The 21202-nt window shown below is 40.7% G+C and overlaps 1 protein-coding gene across 2 annotated transcripts; it reads left to right on the plus strand.

The window, feature by feature from the left end:
• The first annotated feature begins 1438 nt into the window (after positions 1-1438).
• Positions 1439-20988, plus strand: apba1a (amyloid beta (A4) precursor protein-binding, family A, member 1a). Of its 2 annotated transcripts, none has more exons than XM_058070131.1 (13): positions 1439-1597; positions 7279-8836; positions 12729-12827; positions 12902-12941; positions 13332-13477; positions 15565-15597; positions 15856-15942; positions 16739-16924; positions 17077-17256; positions 17731-17943; positions 18035-18154; positions 18226-18366; positions 20208-20988. In XM_058070131.1, the coding sequence occupies exons 2-13, from the start codon at positions 7337-7339 to the stop codon at positions 20277-20279; spliced, it is 2817 nt and encodes a 938-aa protein (XP_057926114.1). In that variant the 5' UTR covers positions 1439-1597; positions 7279-7336; the 3' UTR covers positions 20280-20988. The 2 variants fall into 2 exon arrangements, with proteins under 2 accessions (XP_057926114.1, XP_057926115.1); XM_058070132.1 differs by having other exon boundaries at positions 1439-1593.
• Positions 20989-21202: the final 214 nt, after the last annotated feature.

Raw genomic sequence — 21202 nt, forward strand, 5'->3', positions numbered from 1 at the left:
ATTAGATATTCATTGTTGGCTAGTCTGTCTCAAGTGATGGTCAAAAGAAAATCTTAATATAAAAACATGGAAGCAGTTTTATGGGGTCTATTCTTATAAATGATGAATTGTGACATAACTGAATCAATACATTGGCAATGCAATATTTGATGAGAGATAGTCTCATCAAATATTGCTAAGAAATTCTCAAAACAACACCCCCCAATATGACATGACATAATATTTATTTCATAAATTATATCAATTGTCACTTGTGTTTTCCATGTATACTAAGGGTACCAGGTATAGCAGGTATGGCGTATTGCTTACCATGTGTACCAAGTATACAATGTGAAGATGTACCATGTGTGTACTGTGTTGCATACCGGGTTTGCCATGTTACACATGGTGTATCTGAGTAGTTGAATGACAACAACTGGATCTGGACCTGGATGTGGAACATCTTCAAGAAAATCAAGATTCAGCTCTTCAACAAAAATGTCACTTATTTCCCGATGAACTCAGTAGGTAAGTTTAATAACAACAGCAGGACCTTTAATCTGCCTCTCAGTTTGTTTGTTGTTTGTTTACATTTCACCTATTAAGAGTGCGTGTACATGAATATCCATTTTAGCGAAAATATGCACAAATCCGTGTATGTATTGTACATGTGTGATGTCAGGGTTTAAAGTAGCGCGATAACTGCTGTAACTAATTTATTTTATTAATCGCATTGATGTTTTTAGCGTAATTGCACAGCCTGTCAAGCTATAGCTCTCTTAACACGTTTCTAGTCCAACACTTCCTGGTTGTCACGAGACAACTTGCAGTGAGCGGCATTCACGGACACCACGTCGTGTGGTCTAAATAAGCACAAATTGTGATATTCATTTACCGCGGGAGAACAATTTGCTGCATTAATTGTACTTGGAAATCCCAGAATATATATATATTGAACACTCAAAACTTGTGAATACATCTTAAATTACTTAATGTCTTTGAACTGTGAATGCATCTTAAAGTGAATGCATCTTAAATTACTTAATGTCTTTGAACGCAAGTTATTCTAGTGCTAACTGGTGCTTAGCATGCGGTATCTTTTGCTTGATTTAAATGGTCAGTTAATTTGTCAATACATACCAATATATATTTCTGTTCATAAAATTCAGTAAAAGTGATATTTCTAAAACGACAACATGTTGGTGTACATGGACGATATCATTTGTAAAAAAAAATATTTTAAGGTACAAGGTATCCATGGATGATACAATTTTTTTAAAGAGAACAAATTCACAATGTAGATATGTTTTTCTATTTAACATTATGTCTTGTCTGTTGAAATAAAGTTGATCCAAAACATAAACGTGACCAAACCAGAGGAAGTGTCCCACGATATTCACCCGAGGGGGAGGGGGGGGGGGGAACGCTGGTGAATGCGCGTGTGCGCGCGCACGCTTCCAGGGAAGATGGAGGATGATGATGTTCTGCTCAGAAGAATTCAACCTGCAGCATCATCGCAGCTAATACAAACCGATGGAAGCTAATACAAGCTAATAGCAGCCAAACGAAGCTAATGGAAGCTAACAGCAGCTAAACGAAGCTAGTAGCAGCAAAGTAGGTGAGTGGTGCGGTTCTTTTTGGGTCAAATATGTTTTGAGTCATGATATGATGGTTGTGGATGTGAAGATATGATGGCGTTGTTTCATTTTGATTGTGTATGATTGTGTATGATCTGATTGTGTATGGTGGTGGTGGTGGGGGGGTTAAGATGCTGAAGATACGTTTAATATTCACGTTTGATAGGTGAAAGCACCGTTTCACACAATATTGTTGAAAACCAACACTGTTTATACATATACATATAAAAATGTTCATTATTTTCCACATCATTCTGACATCTTTCCATGATCTTCTTATTCATGAAAGCCACAACTCATTCTAATTGACGCACTGTATAGGAAACATTAAAGAGTCGTTGTCACGTGACAGTCATGTGATTATCCCAGGATATGGCTTCTTCAAAATGGCAGGTAAGCCATTTTTAGCTAATTTTAAATCCATTCAACAATTGGGTGTGAAATATTACAATTCAGCTCCTCTTATTATAGTTCTTAAATTAATTCATAAAAAAATTTAAATATCACTTTTTGTCTTCAATTTGTTATGGAAAGCCTTACATGATGTATTTGTTGCAAAAGCAAAAATAATATAAGACACTCAATTACATCAATTCAAAGTACACACATATTTTTGCATTTACATGGCCGTTTTTCCTGTTTATCGCTTGTGAAGTTCTTGGCTGTGAAGTGCCATGTTGAACTTCTGTTGACCTGCATAAGGTCTTCCTTCACACCCAACACCTTGTACCACTAGTGAGTCACATGCCCCCAGAGAGAAAAAATGATTAATTGGGTCTCATTTGCCATTTTTTTAATAGGTGTACTCACTATTGTTGCCACTGGTTTAGATATTAATGGTAGCGACAGATGACAGTGATAATTCATTGGACTTCTTGTCACTTAAATGTCAAAATTCACTTTCAAAATTGCCTCTCCCTCAACAAAAATGTGTGTCACTCCACTGAACAAATGTAAAAATTCTATATTATATGTAGTACAGTAAACCTTGGATATATCGGACTCGGATATATCGGAAATTCGCTCACAACGGACAGATAAAAAAGAACCGATTTTTCTGTAATGCATTTCCAATAAAAATTAATTGCATATATCGGATTTTTTATAACGGATTTCGCCTATTTCGGACAAAATCTCCAGTCCCGTTCCAATGCATTTCCATGAAATTTCCCTCGCATATATCGGATGGCCGCATCGTGGCGCTCCGATTCGCCGAATCGTGACTATACGCCGCTATACGACGTCATTTGCAGCGTTTGCAGCGTTGCCTGCGCGTCCAGGTACATTGGAAACATAGTCAAGGAAGTGCCTTTTTATAACGGATAAAATCCCATTTACGCATATACCGGATATAAATCCCATATATGCGTAAAACGGACATTTTCCGGTATACGCATATAACGGATTTCGCTTATATCGGACAAAACCAGTGGGAACAATTGAATCCGATATATCCCAGGTTTACTGTATATGCATGGTGTCCGAGTGGTTAGCGCACAGGCCACACAGTTAGGAGACCCGGGTTTGCATTGTGGAGGGGATTATGCAGCATGGTGTTGCACCACAATACTTATGTACAATCGAAGATGGCGTTCCACTCCTGCTCGCCTACACGTTGGATACTTGACTTTACCGTTTACTTCCGCTTGTATTTAATTGCAGAATCATTGCATGACACAAGCAACACTTCCTGTATTTCAATTTAAATGCACAAAACTACTTGGTAAATATAGCGACCATGTTACTAAATTGTCAACACAGATCTTTTTCTACGTTTGAGGTGCGTTATGAATTTTAATTAGTTAGCGCTCAGCTAAATGTAAGCATCATAAATAGAACAACTTGGTGAACAACTTGATGCCGGCAACACAGTGGTTGGTTGAATTGCAAGGTGTGCATAAAGCACTTGGACATGGATAATTCCATAGTATCCCATAATTCATAATTTGATTGGCTTCTGGCTGCCCTGTTCTTGCGAGATCTTGTGACACCCCAAATTATTTGGCATATAAACTATAATAAGGATCCTCCTTTTGGCTGCTGACGTATGCGGTAACGCATCATTTCCGGTTTTCAGACGTTTATGTTAAAAAATGTAGTTTGTCTGTAGAATAATTTCAACCAAACCACCCCGTGGTGGGCAAGTCCAGTTGACTCGGGGGGGGTGGAGAAATTGATGACACTCTAGGAAGAAATGGCAGAGACAATCAATGAGCTTGTGGGTGGTCTAAAAGGGCGACAGTCTTCAGCTTAAGCAGACCTCTTGGTCTTAGTGCTTGACCCGTCTCCAGCTAATATATTATTGTTTTTGGACGGCGAAAAGTGCAGGAGACCAAAACTTCCTGGATGGAATGGAATGGAAATGCCCCCCCCCCCCCCCCCCCCAAAAAAAAAAAAAACCCAACAAAAATAGCAACTGTGATCTGCCATGTCGCTATCGTCATCTCTGTTGGAACATCTCTGCATGGAGTTGCCATGCTCTCCTCCCCATGTGTGCGTGGTGTCTCTCCATGTCCTCCCACATTCCCAAAATATGCATGCTCCGTTAACGCAGATGAAACTTCCCGACTGCTGCAAGGCTTTCAGTGGTTGTCAGCATGCACTCAGTGTCCCACTCAGAGGATGGGTAAGATAAAAGACGTGGACATGGACAAAGACGGCAGGAAGTATCCCGCTGCTGCATGTTTGTGTCTTTTTGGAGCTTGTGACAGCCTGAATACATAATATCAAATCATCTTCCTCAGTCACTGAGTTTGCAATGGGTTTTTTAAAAAAAACTAATCTTAATAAACATATTTATTAATGCAACAATTTCTACCTACTATCACAAATGAAATGTCAAAATAACATGTAAATAGTGCTAAAAAAAGTGTTAGCTATATGGTAAACAATACCGTCAATACAAACAATAGATGTATATGATAAAATAAATAAAACAATACGATCAAATTATAATCAAATACATATATAATAGAGGACGTTTTTCTTCTTTTTTATACATTGTCCATGACTTTTGTTGTTTACATCTGAATGGAATGCTAATGACTGCCCTCCATTTTATTGTAACGACTGCCAATTGACACCGTAAGACTGAAACCATGCTCGTCTGGACATGTCTTTACTTTTTGACCAGTGGCCTTCAAACTGCGGCTTTGGAGCCTCATCCTTCTGCTGTGGCTCCAACTGGTTTATGCTCCTGTGTCGTCACTACACTGTAAACCCCAATAAGTTAGCAGAACTCAAAAAAAGTGAGGCAATCAGTTGCCACATTTTTTTTAGTTTATAAACTCAAACATTTGAGTATATCAGAGCTTTAATATTTGGACTTGATATTAGATATTGTAAGATCTTGAGTTGAAAACCGATGGCCTTTTACTAGCCTGGGATAGCCATAGCAGTTGAAGGGTACACCAGACCAGGGCTTGAGAGCTTTCCGAGTTTATTTTACAGGACAGTGCAGCAGCATTTCCCCCAGCACACACAACAGGCCTCTCTCAAACAATTTCACCCAGCCCCTTTTACCTGTGAAGGGCCAACCACAGTTCCCCATGAGAGTGTGAAGCAAGTCCAAAAGATACCCAATTTATCTTCCCAACACCCTTCATATTAAATATAAGACCTTCAGGAGTCCCCCACTGAAGGGTCACTTCCTGTGTATCTATATATAAACACTCACGTACACCTAACAACTTGATTCCCAACTACCACCCAGTCAATTCCCCCCTCCTCCAGGTGGCACTTGGGAGAGTCCAATTGAGGTGATCAGCCTCTGGCCTGCACTCCCAGGGCGCGCCTCCAGGTTTGGGCCACGACCAATCACCTCAAACAAAAGGAGAAACTGATGAGAAATTAGGAACACAAATGACTTCTGAATAAAAAACTAACTAACTAAAGTGGCACTTAAACGGCAAACAAATATAATTAAAGCACTAACCAAAATATATGTAAATAACTAAAGCCAACTATATACACAGAGAAACATGACAGTGGAGGCGGGGCATACACCTGATCAGTGAGGGAGGATTGGCAGCTCCCTCACAGATATACATTTTAAATTTTGGGATGAAGAGAGAAATAGCTTTCTTTTTCGCATTCTCTTTGCCATGCATTCTCCATTCTTTCATTTTGGTTCTCATTTCAACTCTTTCCATAGGAAGTAGGTGTGTATGTGTAACCTACACAGTACTAATCTATCTGATGCAATGGATTTATTCTTGGTTTGATTTATTCATGTTTAATAGATACTTTTTTTTATAAGTAACTATAAATTCTTTTAAGTAGGTTACACAAATCTGCAAAAAGTTCATAGTAATCAAAAATTACAAGTTAAATAAACTGAAAAGACAGATAATGCAACTGGCAATCAACATTTGTAAGTAGAAGTTTCAAGAAAATTTGAAGTTAACTATACTTATACCAATTAATTATTTTGAGCATTCCGATTTACAGTGTCTTAAGTTGTATGTAAACTATGTTTTTAAGTTAATCTTACTTAATATAGCCATAGTTCAATTTCATCAAAATATATCAGTTAAAAGTACTCTAAATGGAACAACATGTTAATTGAAACGTACGTAATTAAGTTATTATAACTTTTTTAAGAACTTTGAGTATGCATAACTTCATTTATATAAGTACTTTGAACATTCGGGTTTACAGTGTACGGCCAAATGTGGCCCACAGGACACTAGTTTGAGGCCCCCGCCTTGATATGAAAGTTTAATGTTAGTTTGATATGGATGCTGTATGGTATCATGTACCCAGAAAAAATGATTACGTTTGATTCATGTTCATGTTAAAGGTTAAATAACTGTTAATAGTTATCCTCCCTATCCGTGTGGAAGTGGTAAGTTTTTGGCTTTTTAAGTTGAAAGGAAATAACTTGAAGGCTACCGTTTAGGTCGCTAGCTCTCTAGTTTGCGAGTTAGCATGTGTCTCAAGACCCTGCAGTTGCGCAATATGTTGTAAATAAAAAGAGTATAAATGTGACTATAGTCGTGTTTTGTCATGTCTTGTGGATGTTTTGTGGATCCAAGTGACTTTGGGGCCGTCCACACTGGGAGGAGCTGCAGGCCGTGCCATCGGAGGACCAGCACCCGGGCCCCCTGACTCCGACAGACGGGCGGACCCCCACATTTTAGGGAGGAACCCCCAGCCGGCCGGGTCGAAGGGACCCAACGATGGCACCCCCTCAGCAGACCCGACACAGCCCCCAGTGTGGAGGACCCCCCCTGAGGAAACACTGGAGTTATCTAATCCGGATGCCTCCTGGACGCCTCCCTGGTGAGGTGTTCCGGGCATGCCCAGCCGGCAAAAGGCCCCGGGGCAGACCTAGGACACGCTGGAGGGATTATAGTGGAGCTGGAGGAGGTGGCCGGGGACCGGGAAGTCTGGACTTCCCTACTGAGACTGCTGCCCCCGCGACCCGGACCCGGATAAGCGGAGGAAAATGGATGGATGGATGTTTGCATGTTTTCCAGATACTGAGTGTGATTTATAGTTTGTACATACTGTAAGTGTCCCGGGATTGACTGGTGACCAGTCCAGGGTCTACCCCACCCGAAGTGACTTGTGACCCTGAACACGATAAGAATGATGAAGAAAAAATGCTAAATTTTGATTTTTTTATAATGTTTACCTTCTCTCTCTACAACCTGTGCAGGTCTTGAAAAATGTTGGATTGTTAAAAGAATGGCCGCCCCAACCAACATCAGACAGCCATGAATCCCCAGGAGACAGAGCTCGGCAAGGATCTTAAGCCGGAGTCCAATGCGCCGCCTTGCCATCGTCACAACAGCAGATCCCACAGTCACCCCAACCAAGAAAAAACACCCCCGCGTTGTGACACGCCAACTGAAGGAAGTGGCATCTGCGGAGCCTCCGGTGAGCCTTCGCTACACGCACCACGAGAGCAAGACATGGAGATGCAACATGGGGCAAAGTCTCTGCCGGCCCAGCAGCCCATTCCCCGCCCTGCGGTGACACGTTACCGCAGACAGGGAGACAGTGAGGCCCGCGTTCGAGCCCAGCAGCAAAGGTACAGACAGAGACAGCAGAGAGAGATGGAGAGAGCACAACTCTTAGCACAAGAGGCGCGGCACGCCGATACGTCCCAGGAAGATGATCGAGAGAGGGATGATTCAGTATTAGCCCGCTCCGCGAGCACGGAGAGCGGTTTTCACACCCATACAGACCGAGCCGAGGGCGATGATAGCTTGTTAATGGCGTCGCTGGAGGACGAGACGATGAACTACGGGGTTCCGCTGCGTCCCGAGGCAGAGGGCTACGCCGAGAGATCAGAGTCTGAACAACAAGTTCTCCATCAGCATTCAAACTACCCGCGCCAACTGGCACCTCGACCGTATGACCCGCAGTCTGACTCCCAGACACACGAGGACTCCGATGCGACGTCGACTCTGGGGTACTCCAACTACATTTATACTCAATCTCCCAACTTCTCTGGAGGAAACCTGGATAATTTGGATGCAGAAGTTGCAGAAGAAGCATACTCGGAGCCGTATGACATCTACTCGCTCTCTGAGCACGTGTATGAAGAAATCTGTGACGCTCCTACGCTGGTTTCTTCGGCAGCAGACGCAGGAGCCGAGGACAGAGAGTCGCTCCAGCAGAGAAGGGCTAACTTTCGTCTACTGGATGGTCCGGCCGCAGGAGGCGACTACCACCAGCAAGAGGCTGTGGGCTCCCGTCTGCGGCACTATGACGAGCGCTCAGACGGGGAGTCTGACAGTCCAGAAAAAGAGGCGGAATTCGCCCCATACCCTCGTGCTGACAGCTGCGAGCAGGACGAAGACGTGGATGGCCACGTGGCCGAGGTCAAGGAAAGCTCTACAAGTCTTCAACGTATTACCGAAGATGCCGTCGACGAAGAAAATGAATGTGTGCAAGCTGACATGCTCCAATCAGATGACCACACCCATTCCGATAAAAGTGCCACAGATGCTAAGCAGAAACAGCATGCTAAAAAAAGGACTTTGAGTCCATCAGAGGAGACGGCAGTCTCAGCACTTGGGAATAGTCAGGAGAAGCGGGATGCTATATCTTTGGCCATCAAGGACATCAAGGAGGCAATCGAGGAGGTGAAGACCAGAGCGGTGAGATCTCCTTACACTCCCGATGAACCCAAGGAGCCAATTTGGGTCATGAGGCAAGACCTCAGCCCCACTACAGAGTGTGACCTGCAAACGTCGCTTGGAGGAGAAGTGAGTACTAAATTATTTCGTTGCTTTCACGTAACATTACTGTTCTTTTTTAGGTACAACTTTTTATCCTCAGAGGGCTGTGTAGTATTTTATCCCTCTCATGTTACTAAGACAATATAAAATAAGCAAAATATTAGAGACCAGTGCGTAATAATAATTAACAACATTGCCAATTACCCTGCATGAGATTCAGACCTTTGCACCATGCCATCAGTACCTACTGCACCGTCCAACCAACAGGAAGTGCCACGTCCGTAGGATAGTGTTACAGTAAACCTGGGATATATCGGATTCAATTGTTCCCACTGGTTTTGTCCGATATAAGCAAAATCCGTTATATGCGTATACCGGAAAATGTCCGTTTTACGCATATATGGGATTTATATCCGGTATATGCGTAAATGGGATTTTATCCGTTATAAAAAGGCACTTCCTTGACTATGTTTCCAATGTACCTGGACGCGCAGGCAACGCTGCAAACGCTGCAAATGACGTCGTATAGCGGCCTGTCACGATTCGGCGAATCGGAGCGCCACGATGCGGCCATCCGATATATGCCAGGGAAATTTCATGGAAATGCATTGGAACGGGACTGGAGATTTTGTCCGAAATAGGCGAAATCCGTTATAAAAAATCCGATATATGCAATGAATTTTTATTGGAAATGCATTACAGAAAAATCGGTTCTTTTTTATCTGTCCGTTGTGAGCGAATTTCCGATATATCCGAGTCCGATATATCCGAGGTTTACTGTATATATATATTTGTAAAGGGCGGCACGGCGGTGTAGTGGTTAGCGCGCAGACCTCACAGCTAGGAGACCAGGGTTCAATTCCACCCTCGGCCATCTCTGTGTGGAGTTTGCATGTTCTCCCCGTGCATGCGTGGGTTTTCTCCGGGTACTCGGTTTCCTCCCACATTCCAAAAACATGCTAGGTTAATTGGCTAACTCCAAATTGTCCATAGGTATGAATGTGAGTGTGAATGGTTGTTTGTCTATATGTGCCCTGTGATTGGCTGGCCACCAGTCCAGGGTGTAAATGACTAATAACAATGACTAATAAGAGCGTTGAAGTTAACTATAGGGGTGTTATTTGATGTCTACCAAGCTCTAATAATGTTGAAAATCCCACAATTACAGAAAATGTGAGTGTGAATGGTTGTTTGTCTATATGTGCCCTGTGATTGGCTGGCGACCAGTCCAGGGTGTACCCAGACAGCTGGGATAGGCTCCAGCGACCCTTGTGAGGAAAAGCGGTAGAAAATGAATGAATGAGTATATTTGTAAAAATATAAAAATGTTTTGACTAATATTTATTGGCTGTATTCAACCACTAAACAGCATAATTTATTAATGAATATATTACAGATTTTTGAAAGCGTGACGCGATGAAATTTGAAGCACAAAGATATTACTGTATGTTTATACAGTATATCTCCTTTACCATTGATTTTACTTTTTTAACTTGTGGTTGCAGGATTGCTAAAACGTGTCGCTAAGCTAAGACTTCTACACAATACTGTGTAATATGGGGGGGGAAATGTTTTTTCATGTGGGTGTACCAATTGGATCTTCTTGTTTAATAAGTACACACTCCATCATAATAGTGAGTCCTGAATAATATAACAATATTTCTGTCAAATGACTTCATTTATTTGTGCTGAAAATCCTATTAAAGTATGAATGATGGCTCTACGTCGTCGAAATGACTTATTGTGTATGAGCGAGGGATGGAAAGGTTAATGGTGAATAATTCAGTAAGGATCTAATAACAGGGTGACTTAGTAGTTGAGAGTGGTGACAGCATACACCTAGCGCCTGCATCTTTTGAATAAAACGTCAACAATTCGCATCAACCACATGATTTGACGCTATGATATATGGATATATAGTCGATCATATACACATAAAAAAAAAGTAGTGCTTATTTAAGAGGTAAAGGTGAAATGGCTCCAGGAAGCCATCAATGCCATTGGAGGCCAACAAGATAGACTGACAGGTGATTCCATGATGAAATGGATACTCGACTGATACTGTTACCCGAGGAGCAAGACTCTCTGTGTGCCGTCGTCCTCCCGGGATATATATGCTGGACCTTCCACGGGATTTGTACCATAATTGACAGTCATGGAAAACTTTTGGATTTATCAAGTGGAGAAGCTTGAAGAGGACCAAGCCAGGCAGCAACAGGCTGAGCAACATGATGAAGAAGAGGTTGGCTAGTTTTTTGCTATCATGGACTTATTTCAACATGGGGATTATTCAAGTACTGCCAACACTGTCATGAGTACTGTCATGACTACTTCAGCAGAAAGTCTTCTTTGCTAGTTGCTGTCAAATCAATTGATGATCAATGATCAATTCCCCCAAAATATATTTGTTATAGCAATGGATAGAAAGCTAGATTTAAACTGAATTTATTTATGAAAGGAACAATACATATTAATGAACATTTGACATATAAATATGTGAAATTGTAGCTAGTGGCTAATTTCCACCGTTTGTTGCTGGGCAGATTAAAATTAAGAACAAACACCTCGTCCAATAAGTAATAATCTATTACAGAAAGCCAAAAAAAGAGTTTGTTTCTTTCTTTTTCCTGATTAAGGAGTCACCACAGCAGGTATTTTTTTATCCACATACTAATTTTTGGCTTCAGCGGAGATTCGAACCCAAGACGTCCGCTCCAAAGTCCAGAACACTAACCACTACACCACGACAGGCGCAGAAAGCAAAAAATATGTTAAAACAAAACTCGGCGATTATAATTTTACATGCAAACAACAATTCAAAATGCATACAAATATATATATATAAATGATGGATGAAAGGGATAAATGAACATTTAAGGTGCTTTGCTATGAGTTATTTCTTGAATTCAATTGCTTTTCTGATTGCAAAATAAAGTTGCAAGTGCCAGCATTTTGATAAAGAATAAACGCTACTCAATTCAAGAAATAACTCGTAGAAAAATACAAAGGTGGGGTCAGTGTTGATCTCGCTGCCATATTGTTTTTGTCAACACGGCATCAAGTCTTCAGTCAAGGTAAAAGTAAGTTTAAATGTTAATTTATCCTTTCATGTTTTCTCCGGGTACTCCGGTTTCCTCCCACATTCCAAAAACATGCTAGGTTAATTGGCGACTCCAAATTGTCCATAGGTATGAATGTGAGTGTGAATGGTTGTTTGTCTATATGTGCCCTGTGATTGGCTGGCGACCAGTCTAGGGTGTACCCCGCCTTACGCCCGAAGACAGCTGGGATAGGCTCCAGCACCCCCCGCGACCCTCGTGAGGAAAAGCGGTAGAAAATGAATGAATGAATGAATTATCCTTTCATATGTCATGTACATATATGCATGTAGAATTGTTGTATGCATGTATAGTATGGTAAAAATTATTAAAAACATGTTGACATTTTTGGCACTTTTGGCACCATCTTTTTTGGGGGCGGGTATGATGAAAATACCTTAACAACACAGTTGCACTCATAAACTGTATTAATAACATAACAAGGTTATTTGTACAATATGACATGCGTCATATTGTACACTAACCGGATAGTGTACTTAAACCAAGGTACAGCACAAAACAAAGAACACAGTAACTGTGGCGTAACTGTGACAGTATAGAACCTTCCAACCAAGACCGGTATAAAAATGCCTGATTGGCAGCCTCTTGTCTCTTGGCTCCGCCCCCTCACCAGCACAAAAGTACTCTTAAAAAACAGGTATCACAACGGAGGTAAAGTAAAAAAAAAACAATACACAGAAAACACTACATGGCACTGATATGTATTTGTTGTATTTTACATTGTTGTCATCTGCAATGTCGGTCTTTTCCAGTTCTTTCAGTAGAACTATACATATTTTTGTTCTTCTTCCTCTGCACAGTCTCCTGGTTCTGGTTCTCCTTCTCCTCCTGGAGCCGAATCAGCCAGCAGACTTCTACTAGCAGACGACAGTTTTGAATTGTCCCCCTCCAGTAAAGAGGTGATGTAACCGCGTCATTGTCATATTTTCACTTTATTCACCAAATCCTAATATTTCATCGTTTTTATTCATAGTCCAGAAGAAGTCTTGCATCCTTCCCCACGTATGTTGAAGGTAAGTGTTCCTCTCTCTCATAGTATTTGGATGCACAAAAATTCACACAAAAATTAGAAATATTTAGCATTTTGTAGAAAAAATGAACCCAACCATGACTTTAGAACCGACATATCAAACAGTGTTGAAAGTAAATGATGTGGATAGGTTGCACGGTGGTCTAGTGGTTAGCGCGCAGACCTCACATCTCTCCCTTAGAGAGAGGGTAAGAACCTGACGTAGCTCAGCATCAATTCAGGATGCCTCCCTGGATGGAAAAAGTTTGTACACAAAACGCCTTAAAAGTACAAAATGAAAACATTTTCTCCAACTCCACCATGTTTCTAGTCATGTGACTATAGACAAGCCTTTTATTTGTGGTTCTACTGAGTTTTGTTTTCTCCCAATCAGTCCCAGGCCCGTGTGACCCGGAGGACCTGATCGATGGCATAATCTTTGCAGCCAACTACCTGGGGTCCACTCAGTTGCTGTCAGACAAGACGCCCTCAAAGAACATTCGCATGATGCAGGCGCAGGAGGCCGTCAGTCGCATCAAGGTAACGCTCCTGTTTTATTTGCTACGCAGTAAAACGCCACCATAACCTCTTCCTGCCATTCTTGTTAGTTCTTGTATGCAAGTCTTTGTTCCATCTCGTTACGGTCTTGTTGTGCCAATCCCAATTTTACCCGTTAGCCCTTTTTTTTTTTTTGCATTCACATCTAGTACAGGGTATTTCAATTCTTTGTAAGGTAAGTCATGACTCCGATACAATGCACATGCGCATGAAATCGTGCTCGGGGTCTTACACAAGACAAGACTTTTTTTTTTCACAAATTGATATGAAAACTAAAAATTCAAGTTAAAATAATGACAGCAGTTCTAGCTTCAAATCTTAAGTACGTTTAATAATTGAAGAGCTTGCAACCAAAAGGCGCTAAATCCAATTTTCACTAAGTTGCATGTTTTTCATGAGTTTAATAGACCTCTGTCATGTGTATCCAAATCACATATTTTGGTCTTGAAATCATTTTAAAAAATATGAAAAAAAGTGATATGAAATGTATGCTTTCAACCAAAAGGCGCTATTTCCATTTCAGATTTCAACCAAAAGGAGCTAAATCCAATTTTCACTAAGTTGCATGTTTTTCATGAGTTTAATAGACCTCTGTCATGTGTATCCAAATCACATATTTTGGTCTTGAAATCATTTTAAAAAATATGAAAAAAAAAAGTGATATGAAATGTATGCTTTCAACCAAAAGGCGCTATTTCCATTTCAGATTTCAACCAAAAGGAGCTAAATCCCTTTCTTTGTTCTTTATTCTGATTGGCCCAAGTTTCCCATCTATTGATAATCTGACCAATCAGAGAGAAGAATACAATTGGCACTGCACATACAGAAAGCCAGTATCAGTGTGCATCCTGTTTTGTTTGTGTACATGAAGTACACGTATGATAGTTACAGTATGTTATGCAATTCAGGAGAACACAAATTGTGTTTTTACAGTATTCTGTAACATGGGAGTTTTTTTTACGCTATAAAAGGCATGTCTCTACCTTGACACCTCCAACTTTCATGAGAAACATTATTTTACTTGTACTAAAAAACATACAATGTAAAGAGTTTGGAATGAGATGATTTTTGTCACTGTCACCTTCATGGTGCAGTCAAATAAAATATTTATTAATTTAATTAATAATTATTATTTTGTATTGTATGTTGAGAATGGCTTCTGTGTTGTAATTATTTTATTAGCATAGCACATTAAAGCACCTTACATTCTTTTACAACAATGCCATTGAAGAAGTTAAAGGTGACTTCGAATTTATTTCAGCCAAAAGGCGCTAAATCCATCATTTCAGCCAAAAGGCGCCAAATCCATCATTTCAGCCAAAAGGCGCTAAATCCATCATTTCAGCCAAAAGGCGCTAAATCCATCATTTCAGCCAAAAGGCGCCAAATCCATCATTTCAGCCAAAAGGCGCCAAATCCATCATTTCAGCCAAAAGGCGCTAAATCCATCATTTCAGCCAAAAGGCGCTAAATCCATCATTTCAGCCAAAAGGCGCTAAATCCATCATTTCAGCCAAAAGGCGCTAAATCCATCATTTCAGCCAAAAGGCGCTAAATCCATCATTTCAGCCAAAAGGCGCTAAATCCATCATTTCAGCCAAAAGGCGCTAAATCCATCATTTCAGCCAAAAGGCGCTAAATCCATCATTTCAGCCAAAAGGCGCTAAATCCGAAAAAAAATTAATTTAAAAAAATATATAAAATACATGGTGTGTGCAGGATTTTTATAGCATGCATTTTTATGACCTATATTGATAGCTCTTTCATTTGCAATATAGACTTGATGACCAAATAGATTGATATGTGCGTAGTTAAAAATCATTGATTTTCTCGAAATCAGTCAAAATGGATTTAGCGCCTTTTGGTTGCAAGCTCTTCAATTGAAAAAAAGAATTGCAAGGTTTATACTGTGCTTACAAAGCACTTAATATGCAGTTCTAATCGTGCCTAGTAAATCAAATCAAATCAACTTTATTTATTTTGTATAAAATACATGAATACATTGTGTGTAAAAATGTACTTGCACTTGTCTTAACCAATTATCGTCTGCTTTGTTCCATGTCTGTCAGACGGCCCAGAAAATAGCCCAGAACAGAAAAAAGGTGCAGTACCTTGACTTCTATCACATATTCTCACAAAATACATGATGATGATGTGCTGCATGTTACTATTTACAGTCATGGAAAATATTATTTGATTATGTTATTTAATATTATTTAATTTATTATGCAAATTGACGTCACTGTTGCAGGGCGCTATATTATGTTTTATCAGTGAGGTCAAAGAGTGTAAACTTAAGCTTGAAAATTGCATTGTATTCATTCGTAGATGTGGATTTGTGTACCTTCATGTGTATGTAGGCACCTGAAGACGAGGCCCAGCCCATGACGGAGGTCGATCTCTTCATCTCCACCCAGAGAATTAAAGTACTGAATGCAGATTCTCAGGTATGATTGCTATGCTTGTGTGTGGAAGGGTAAAACCCAGCTTTTTGGTGTGTGTTATAAGAAACGTGCGACATGATCTCATGTTTTTTTAAGATTATTGAACAAAACATGAAGTAATTGATCAACAGGTTTTGGTGTCATTTTGTGAAAGCGTTGGTTTATAAGTGGCACTTGGCTGGTAAAGTGACTTAAAGTCAGATGTGACTTACAGTATTATGCAGTAGTACAGTAAATACAGTTGTCCCTCACAATATTGTTGTTTGATTGATGGTAGACTAAGCTCTATTATTAGTCAAAACATATTGTGATATGTGATATGTAGTATTCTGGTCACTAGATAGCAGTAAACACTAAACATTGTGACGTTATATTACCTTAACACTACACGAGGTCATCCATGGCATGTCTGATATGATTGAGTGAAAAATAGGTTCTCCTCCAATCCTGTGTGGAAGTGGTATGTTTTAACTTCTTAAGTTTAGAATAATTTTTTTTTAGGCTGAATGGTTAGCTCACCAGCTTGCTAGCTAGCGTCCGTCTCGAGTCCCTGCAGCATAATAGTTGCGTAACATGGTGTAAACAATGAATAATAGGAGTGTAAAGGTGTGTTATACGATGTATAACACAATGTTAAAAACCATATTTGACATTAATATTTAACATTGAATTCTATATTGTGAGAATAAAATTATCACGGTTGAGTGTATAAATACACAACATTGAATTCCACCATTGGATTTGTTTGTAATCTTTCATTTCTGTCTCATAAGGATGGTTTTGGTTGTTTCGCCCACAGGAGACCATGATGGACCATCCTCTGCGGACCATTTCCTACATTGCAGACATCGGCAACATTGTGGTTCTGATGGCCCGGCGTCGAATGCCTCGGCAGGATTCTCAAGAACACATGGAGGCCTCCGAGCCAGAGTCCGACACCAAGCGTCAGTACAAGATGATATGTCACGTCTTTGAATCTGAGGATGTAAGTACACAGCAAGGAGTTCATGACAAACTTATGTTCGTCAAAAGGTTGTCATCATTGGACTGTAGAACTCTTTGAGAACTTGATTTGTTACGCTAATTATAACGCACACGTGTCTTAAATATGCTGCTATGTCATCCCTGTTCTTTTAGGCCCAGCTTATTGCCCAGTCTATTGGGCAGGCCTTCAGTGTGGCTTACCAGGAGTTCTTGAGGGCCAACGGCATTAACCCTGAGGACCTGAGCCAGAAGGAATACAGTGACCTGCTCAACACACAGGACATGTACAATGATGACCTCATTCACTTCTCCAAGTCGGAGAACTGCAAAGATGTAAGACTTGAACTTTAAATATGGCCATCTGTGTCATTTTTCCTAGTTCTTTTCTGGACAGCGTATTGTCTGGTGGCTATAGTCTCATCAATGTAACATTACTGACACCTAGTGGCCAGTGTAGAATACTAAATATCATCAGTTTTCTGAATGCCTTATATTTATATTTTTGTTTATTTAGCCATTCTTATGCTTGAAAATGCTTATTTTTTCTCATATGGTCCTGCACCTTATACAATAAACAAACCAAATGTCTGCTACGACATTATGGAAATGACATTTTTTCCTAAAACTCTTAAATTGGTGTACGAATCCTTGCAAAACTTCCTACACATATAATCATAACATGGAGTCGGATGCATTTGTCTCGGTTTTATGGATAGATACTGGTTAAGTGGGCTTGATGTAAAAAATATTCCGGACTCATGGAGCCGTTCACACAATGACCGGATCCATACGGGATGTGTTTGTCAGGTGTTCATGGAAAAAGCTAAAGGTGAGATTGTCGGTGTCGTCATCGTGGAGAGCGGCTGGGGTTCCATCCTGCCGACTGTCATCATTGCCAACATGATGCATGGCGGCCCGGCAGAGAGGTCGGGGAGACTGAACATAGGTGATCAGATCATGTCCATCAACGGTACCAGTTTGGTGGGTCTGCCGCTGTCCACCTGTCAGAGTATCATTAAGGTATGCGGATTGTTGTTTCTATACTATACAGTGTAATCGCTCCACGGTGTAATTCAGCTGTCATAAAAAATCCAAAATACTTCTTGTTTAGGGTCTCAAAAACCAGTCCCGCATCAAGATGAACGTGGTGCGATGTCCTCCGGTGACCACGGTGCTCATCAGGCGACCAGACCTCCGCTATCAGCTGGGCTTCAGTGTCCAGAACGGCATTGTGAGCAGTCTCCATATTTTCCTCATTTACAATCTCCATCATCGAACTAAAGGTGCTTTGCCCTTCAACAGATCTGTAGTCTCATGCGTGGCGGGATTGCCGAAAGGGGCGGAGTTAGAGTGGGTCACCGCATCATTGAGATCAACAGCCAGAGCGTTGTGGCCACACCCCATGAAAAGATTGTTCATATCCTGTCCAATGCGGTGGGAGAGGTGAGCTGCATGTTCTAGAACAGTGTTTTTCAACCTTTTTTGAGCCACGGCACGTTTTTTTACATTGGGAAAATCTTGTGGCACACCACTAACCAAAAATGTTCCAAAATGTCACCACGACCTCACACGTGCATCAATAAGTCTATGGGAGGAACAAGGTAGGTGTTGCCACACGGACCAATATTACACTCCACAGTAGCCACGTTTTTACATCACCACTTTTTCTCTTTCCGAATGACCTTTCGGGAAACAATGGTATCCATGGAAAGGAATATTCCAATCTCTTGTCTACATGCGCCGTGAAAATCAACCAGAATAGTCAATAGGGCATGCCCAGTAAAACGTAAACATCAACATCACGTAAAGTTTTTCTTTCACTTGTTGGAATAACTCCGTATTGCCAGTTTTTCGTCTGTCCGGTCTTGAAATTTAGTTTGAATCAAAAACAAACTTTGCTTAGTCCAGTGCCGATTGCTGGCCTCCATTTTTAAAAGTGAAGAACGTCTGGATCTGCGTGTTACGTCATATCTGAGCATGCGCTGAAAGAACGCACCCGGGATCAATTTAAACAGGAAAAGATCTAATTCAATCTTGCTAATATTTTATAATTAAACTCGGGACATGTTTTATATAGATATATATATTTTTTTTTTTTAATAAAACTGCACTTGTGAATAAAGTATAGAAGGGTTTAGATTCTGTTTCACAGATGGCGCTAATGCACACGAAAGCTGCTTGCCAACCGCCAATAAACAACAGAAGAAGAAGAAGAACGCAGTCTGACAAATTTCCGTTTGAGCGGGTACAAGATACCTCAATCGGATTGGTTAAAGGAATATTCCATCCCCGTTCAATTCTTTCCGTTTGAGCAAATAAACCAAATGCAATTGGAATATTTGGGTCCATGTATACTATTGACATCATATTTGCAAATGATGATTAATAAATGTTAATTATAAAAAGTGATATTGGGTAATTCCACGGTTTCTCAAGGTACGCTAGCGTGCCGCGGCACAGTGGTTTAAAATCACAGTTCTAGAATGTTGATTGGTGCCATGTGTACATACAGTAAACCTGGGATATATCGGATTCAATTGTTCCCACTGGTTTTGTCCGATATAAGCGAAATCCATTATATGCGTATACCGGAAAATGTCCGTTTTACGCATATATGGGATTTATATCCGGTATATGCGTAAATGGGATTTTATCCGTTATAAAAAGGCACTTCCTTGACTATGTTTCCAATGTACCTGGACGCGCAGGCAACGCTGCAAACGCTGCAAATGACGTCGTATAGCGGCCTGTCACCATTCGGCGAATCGGAGCGCCACGATGCGGCCATCCGATATATGCGAGGGAAATTTCATGGAAATGCATTGGAACGGGACTGGAGATTTTGTCCGAAATAGGCGAAATCCGTTATAAAAAATCCGATATATGCAATGAATTTTTATTGGAAATGCATTACAGAAAAATCGGTTCTTTTTTATCTGTCCGTTGTGAGCGAATTTCCGATATATCCGAGTCCGATATATCCGAGGTTTACTGTACTTTAGTTTAGTTTTCTAGTGGAATTCCAGTTTTAGAATGTGGTGCCATCCAATTAAAGAAAAAAAAAAACAGCCGTGCTCTGCAAATGGCCCCCAGGCTGCACTTTGGACACCCCTGGTTTAGCCATGAATTGTTGTTTTGAGAGGACAGTATATTTACACTGACTACTTTACATTGTATCATAGTCTCACTTTTAAAGCCACATAATGCGGTTAAAGATAGCAGGACTCAGTTGGACTCGGTCTTTTAAGCCAAGTGTTTCTTCCGTGTGTGCTGTCGTGTTTCAGATCCACATGAAGACAATGCCTGCAGCTATGTACCGCCTGCTCACGGCCCAGGAACAGCCCGTTTACATTTAAATAGCTGATGAAAAGGTGGGTTTGAAACTTCCTTTTACCACTTCCCCAACCTGCCTCTCTGCTTTGACCAGCAACACATCCTGCAACGTCTGTCCGCTGGTGATGAACCAAAGTCCGTTTCCGGAGCCCACATTGTACCGTATGACACCAATGGGATCTTTTATGTATTTATGTAGTTGTTTGCACATTTACGATGACAATATGAGGATGACGTTTCACAAGTGGCCCTGCTGTACCTTATATATCTCACATTTGACACGACTTTGCCGTCTAGCACCTCAAGTTATTGAAGGGCAGTGCTTCCCAAAACTTTCTTCTACCCCTCGAGACATTTGACACCCAACGCCATGTGCGCCCGAATCCCAAAAAAAGAATAAAAAAGTGTCTGTAAGCTCCACTTCCCAGAACACTCACACACCTTAAACGGTATCTCACCAAACTAAATGAACTACAGTAAAGTCTCGTTATATCGATATCGGTTACAACGAATTACTGCTTATTACGATACTATTTTCATTTCCCGGCAAATTTCTAGTCTTTTATGATATAATTACTTCCGTTAGTACGATACCCGGTTATTATAATAATCCGGTTACTACGATGCCCTTTTCACCTCCCGCCAGCCAATTTGGTCTGCTTATATCGATACAAAAGCAGCTTAAATCAATCTTTGCTTAAGGATTTCAATACCAAAAAAGATTTATTATTTTTCTTCACACTTCCACCACCAGAGCGCAGCACACACACACCGATTCCCGCACTTCCTGGTTCACAGGTCATGCTCAACCCGCCCCACATAGCTGGCCAAACACATGCCTGCAACAGAAGAACCAACTGACATCGCATACACACCTATTCCAACGAAGTCACAAGCGTACAAATACATGTATTTAATTGTGTTGTATTCAGATATCTTTCTATCA

The sequence above is a fragment of the Doryrhamphus excisus genome, chromosome 4 (genome assembly GCF_030265055.1).
Source record: "Doryrhamphus excisus isolate RoL2022-K1 chromosome 4, RoL_Dexc_1.0, whole genome shotgun sequence".
Taxonomy (NCBI): Eukaryota; Metazoa; Chordata; class Actinopteri; order Syngnathiformes; family Syngnathidae; genus Doryrhamphus; species Doryrhamphus excisus.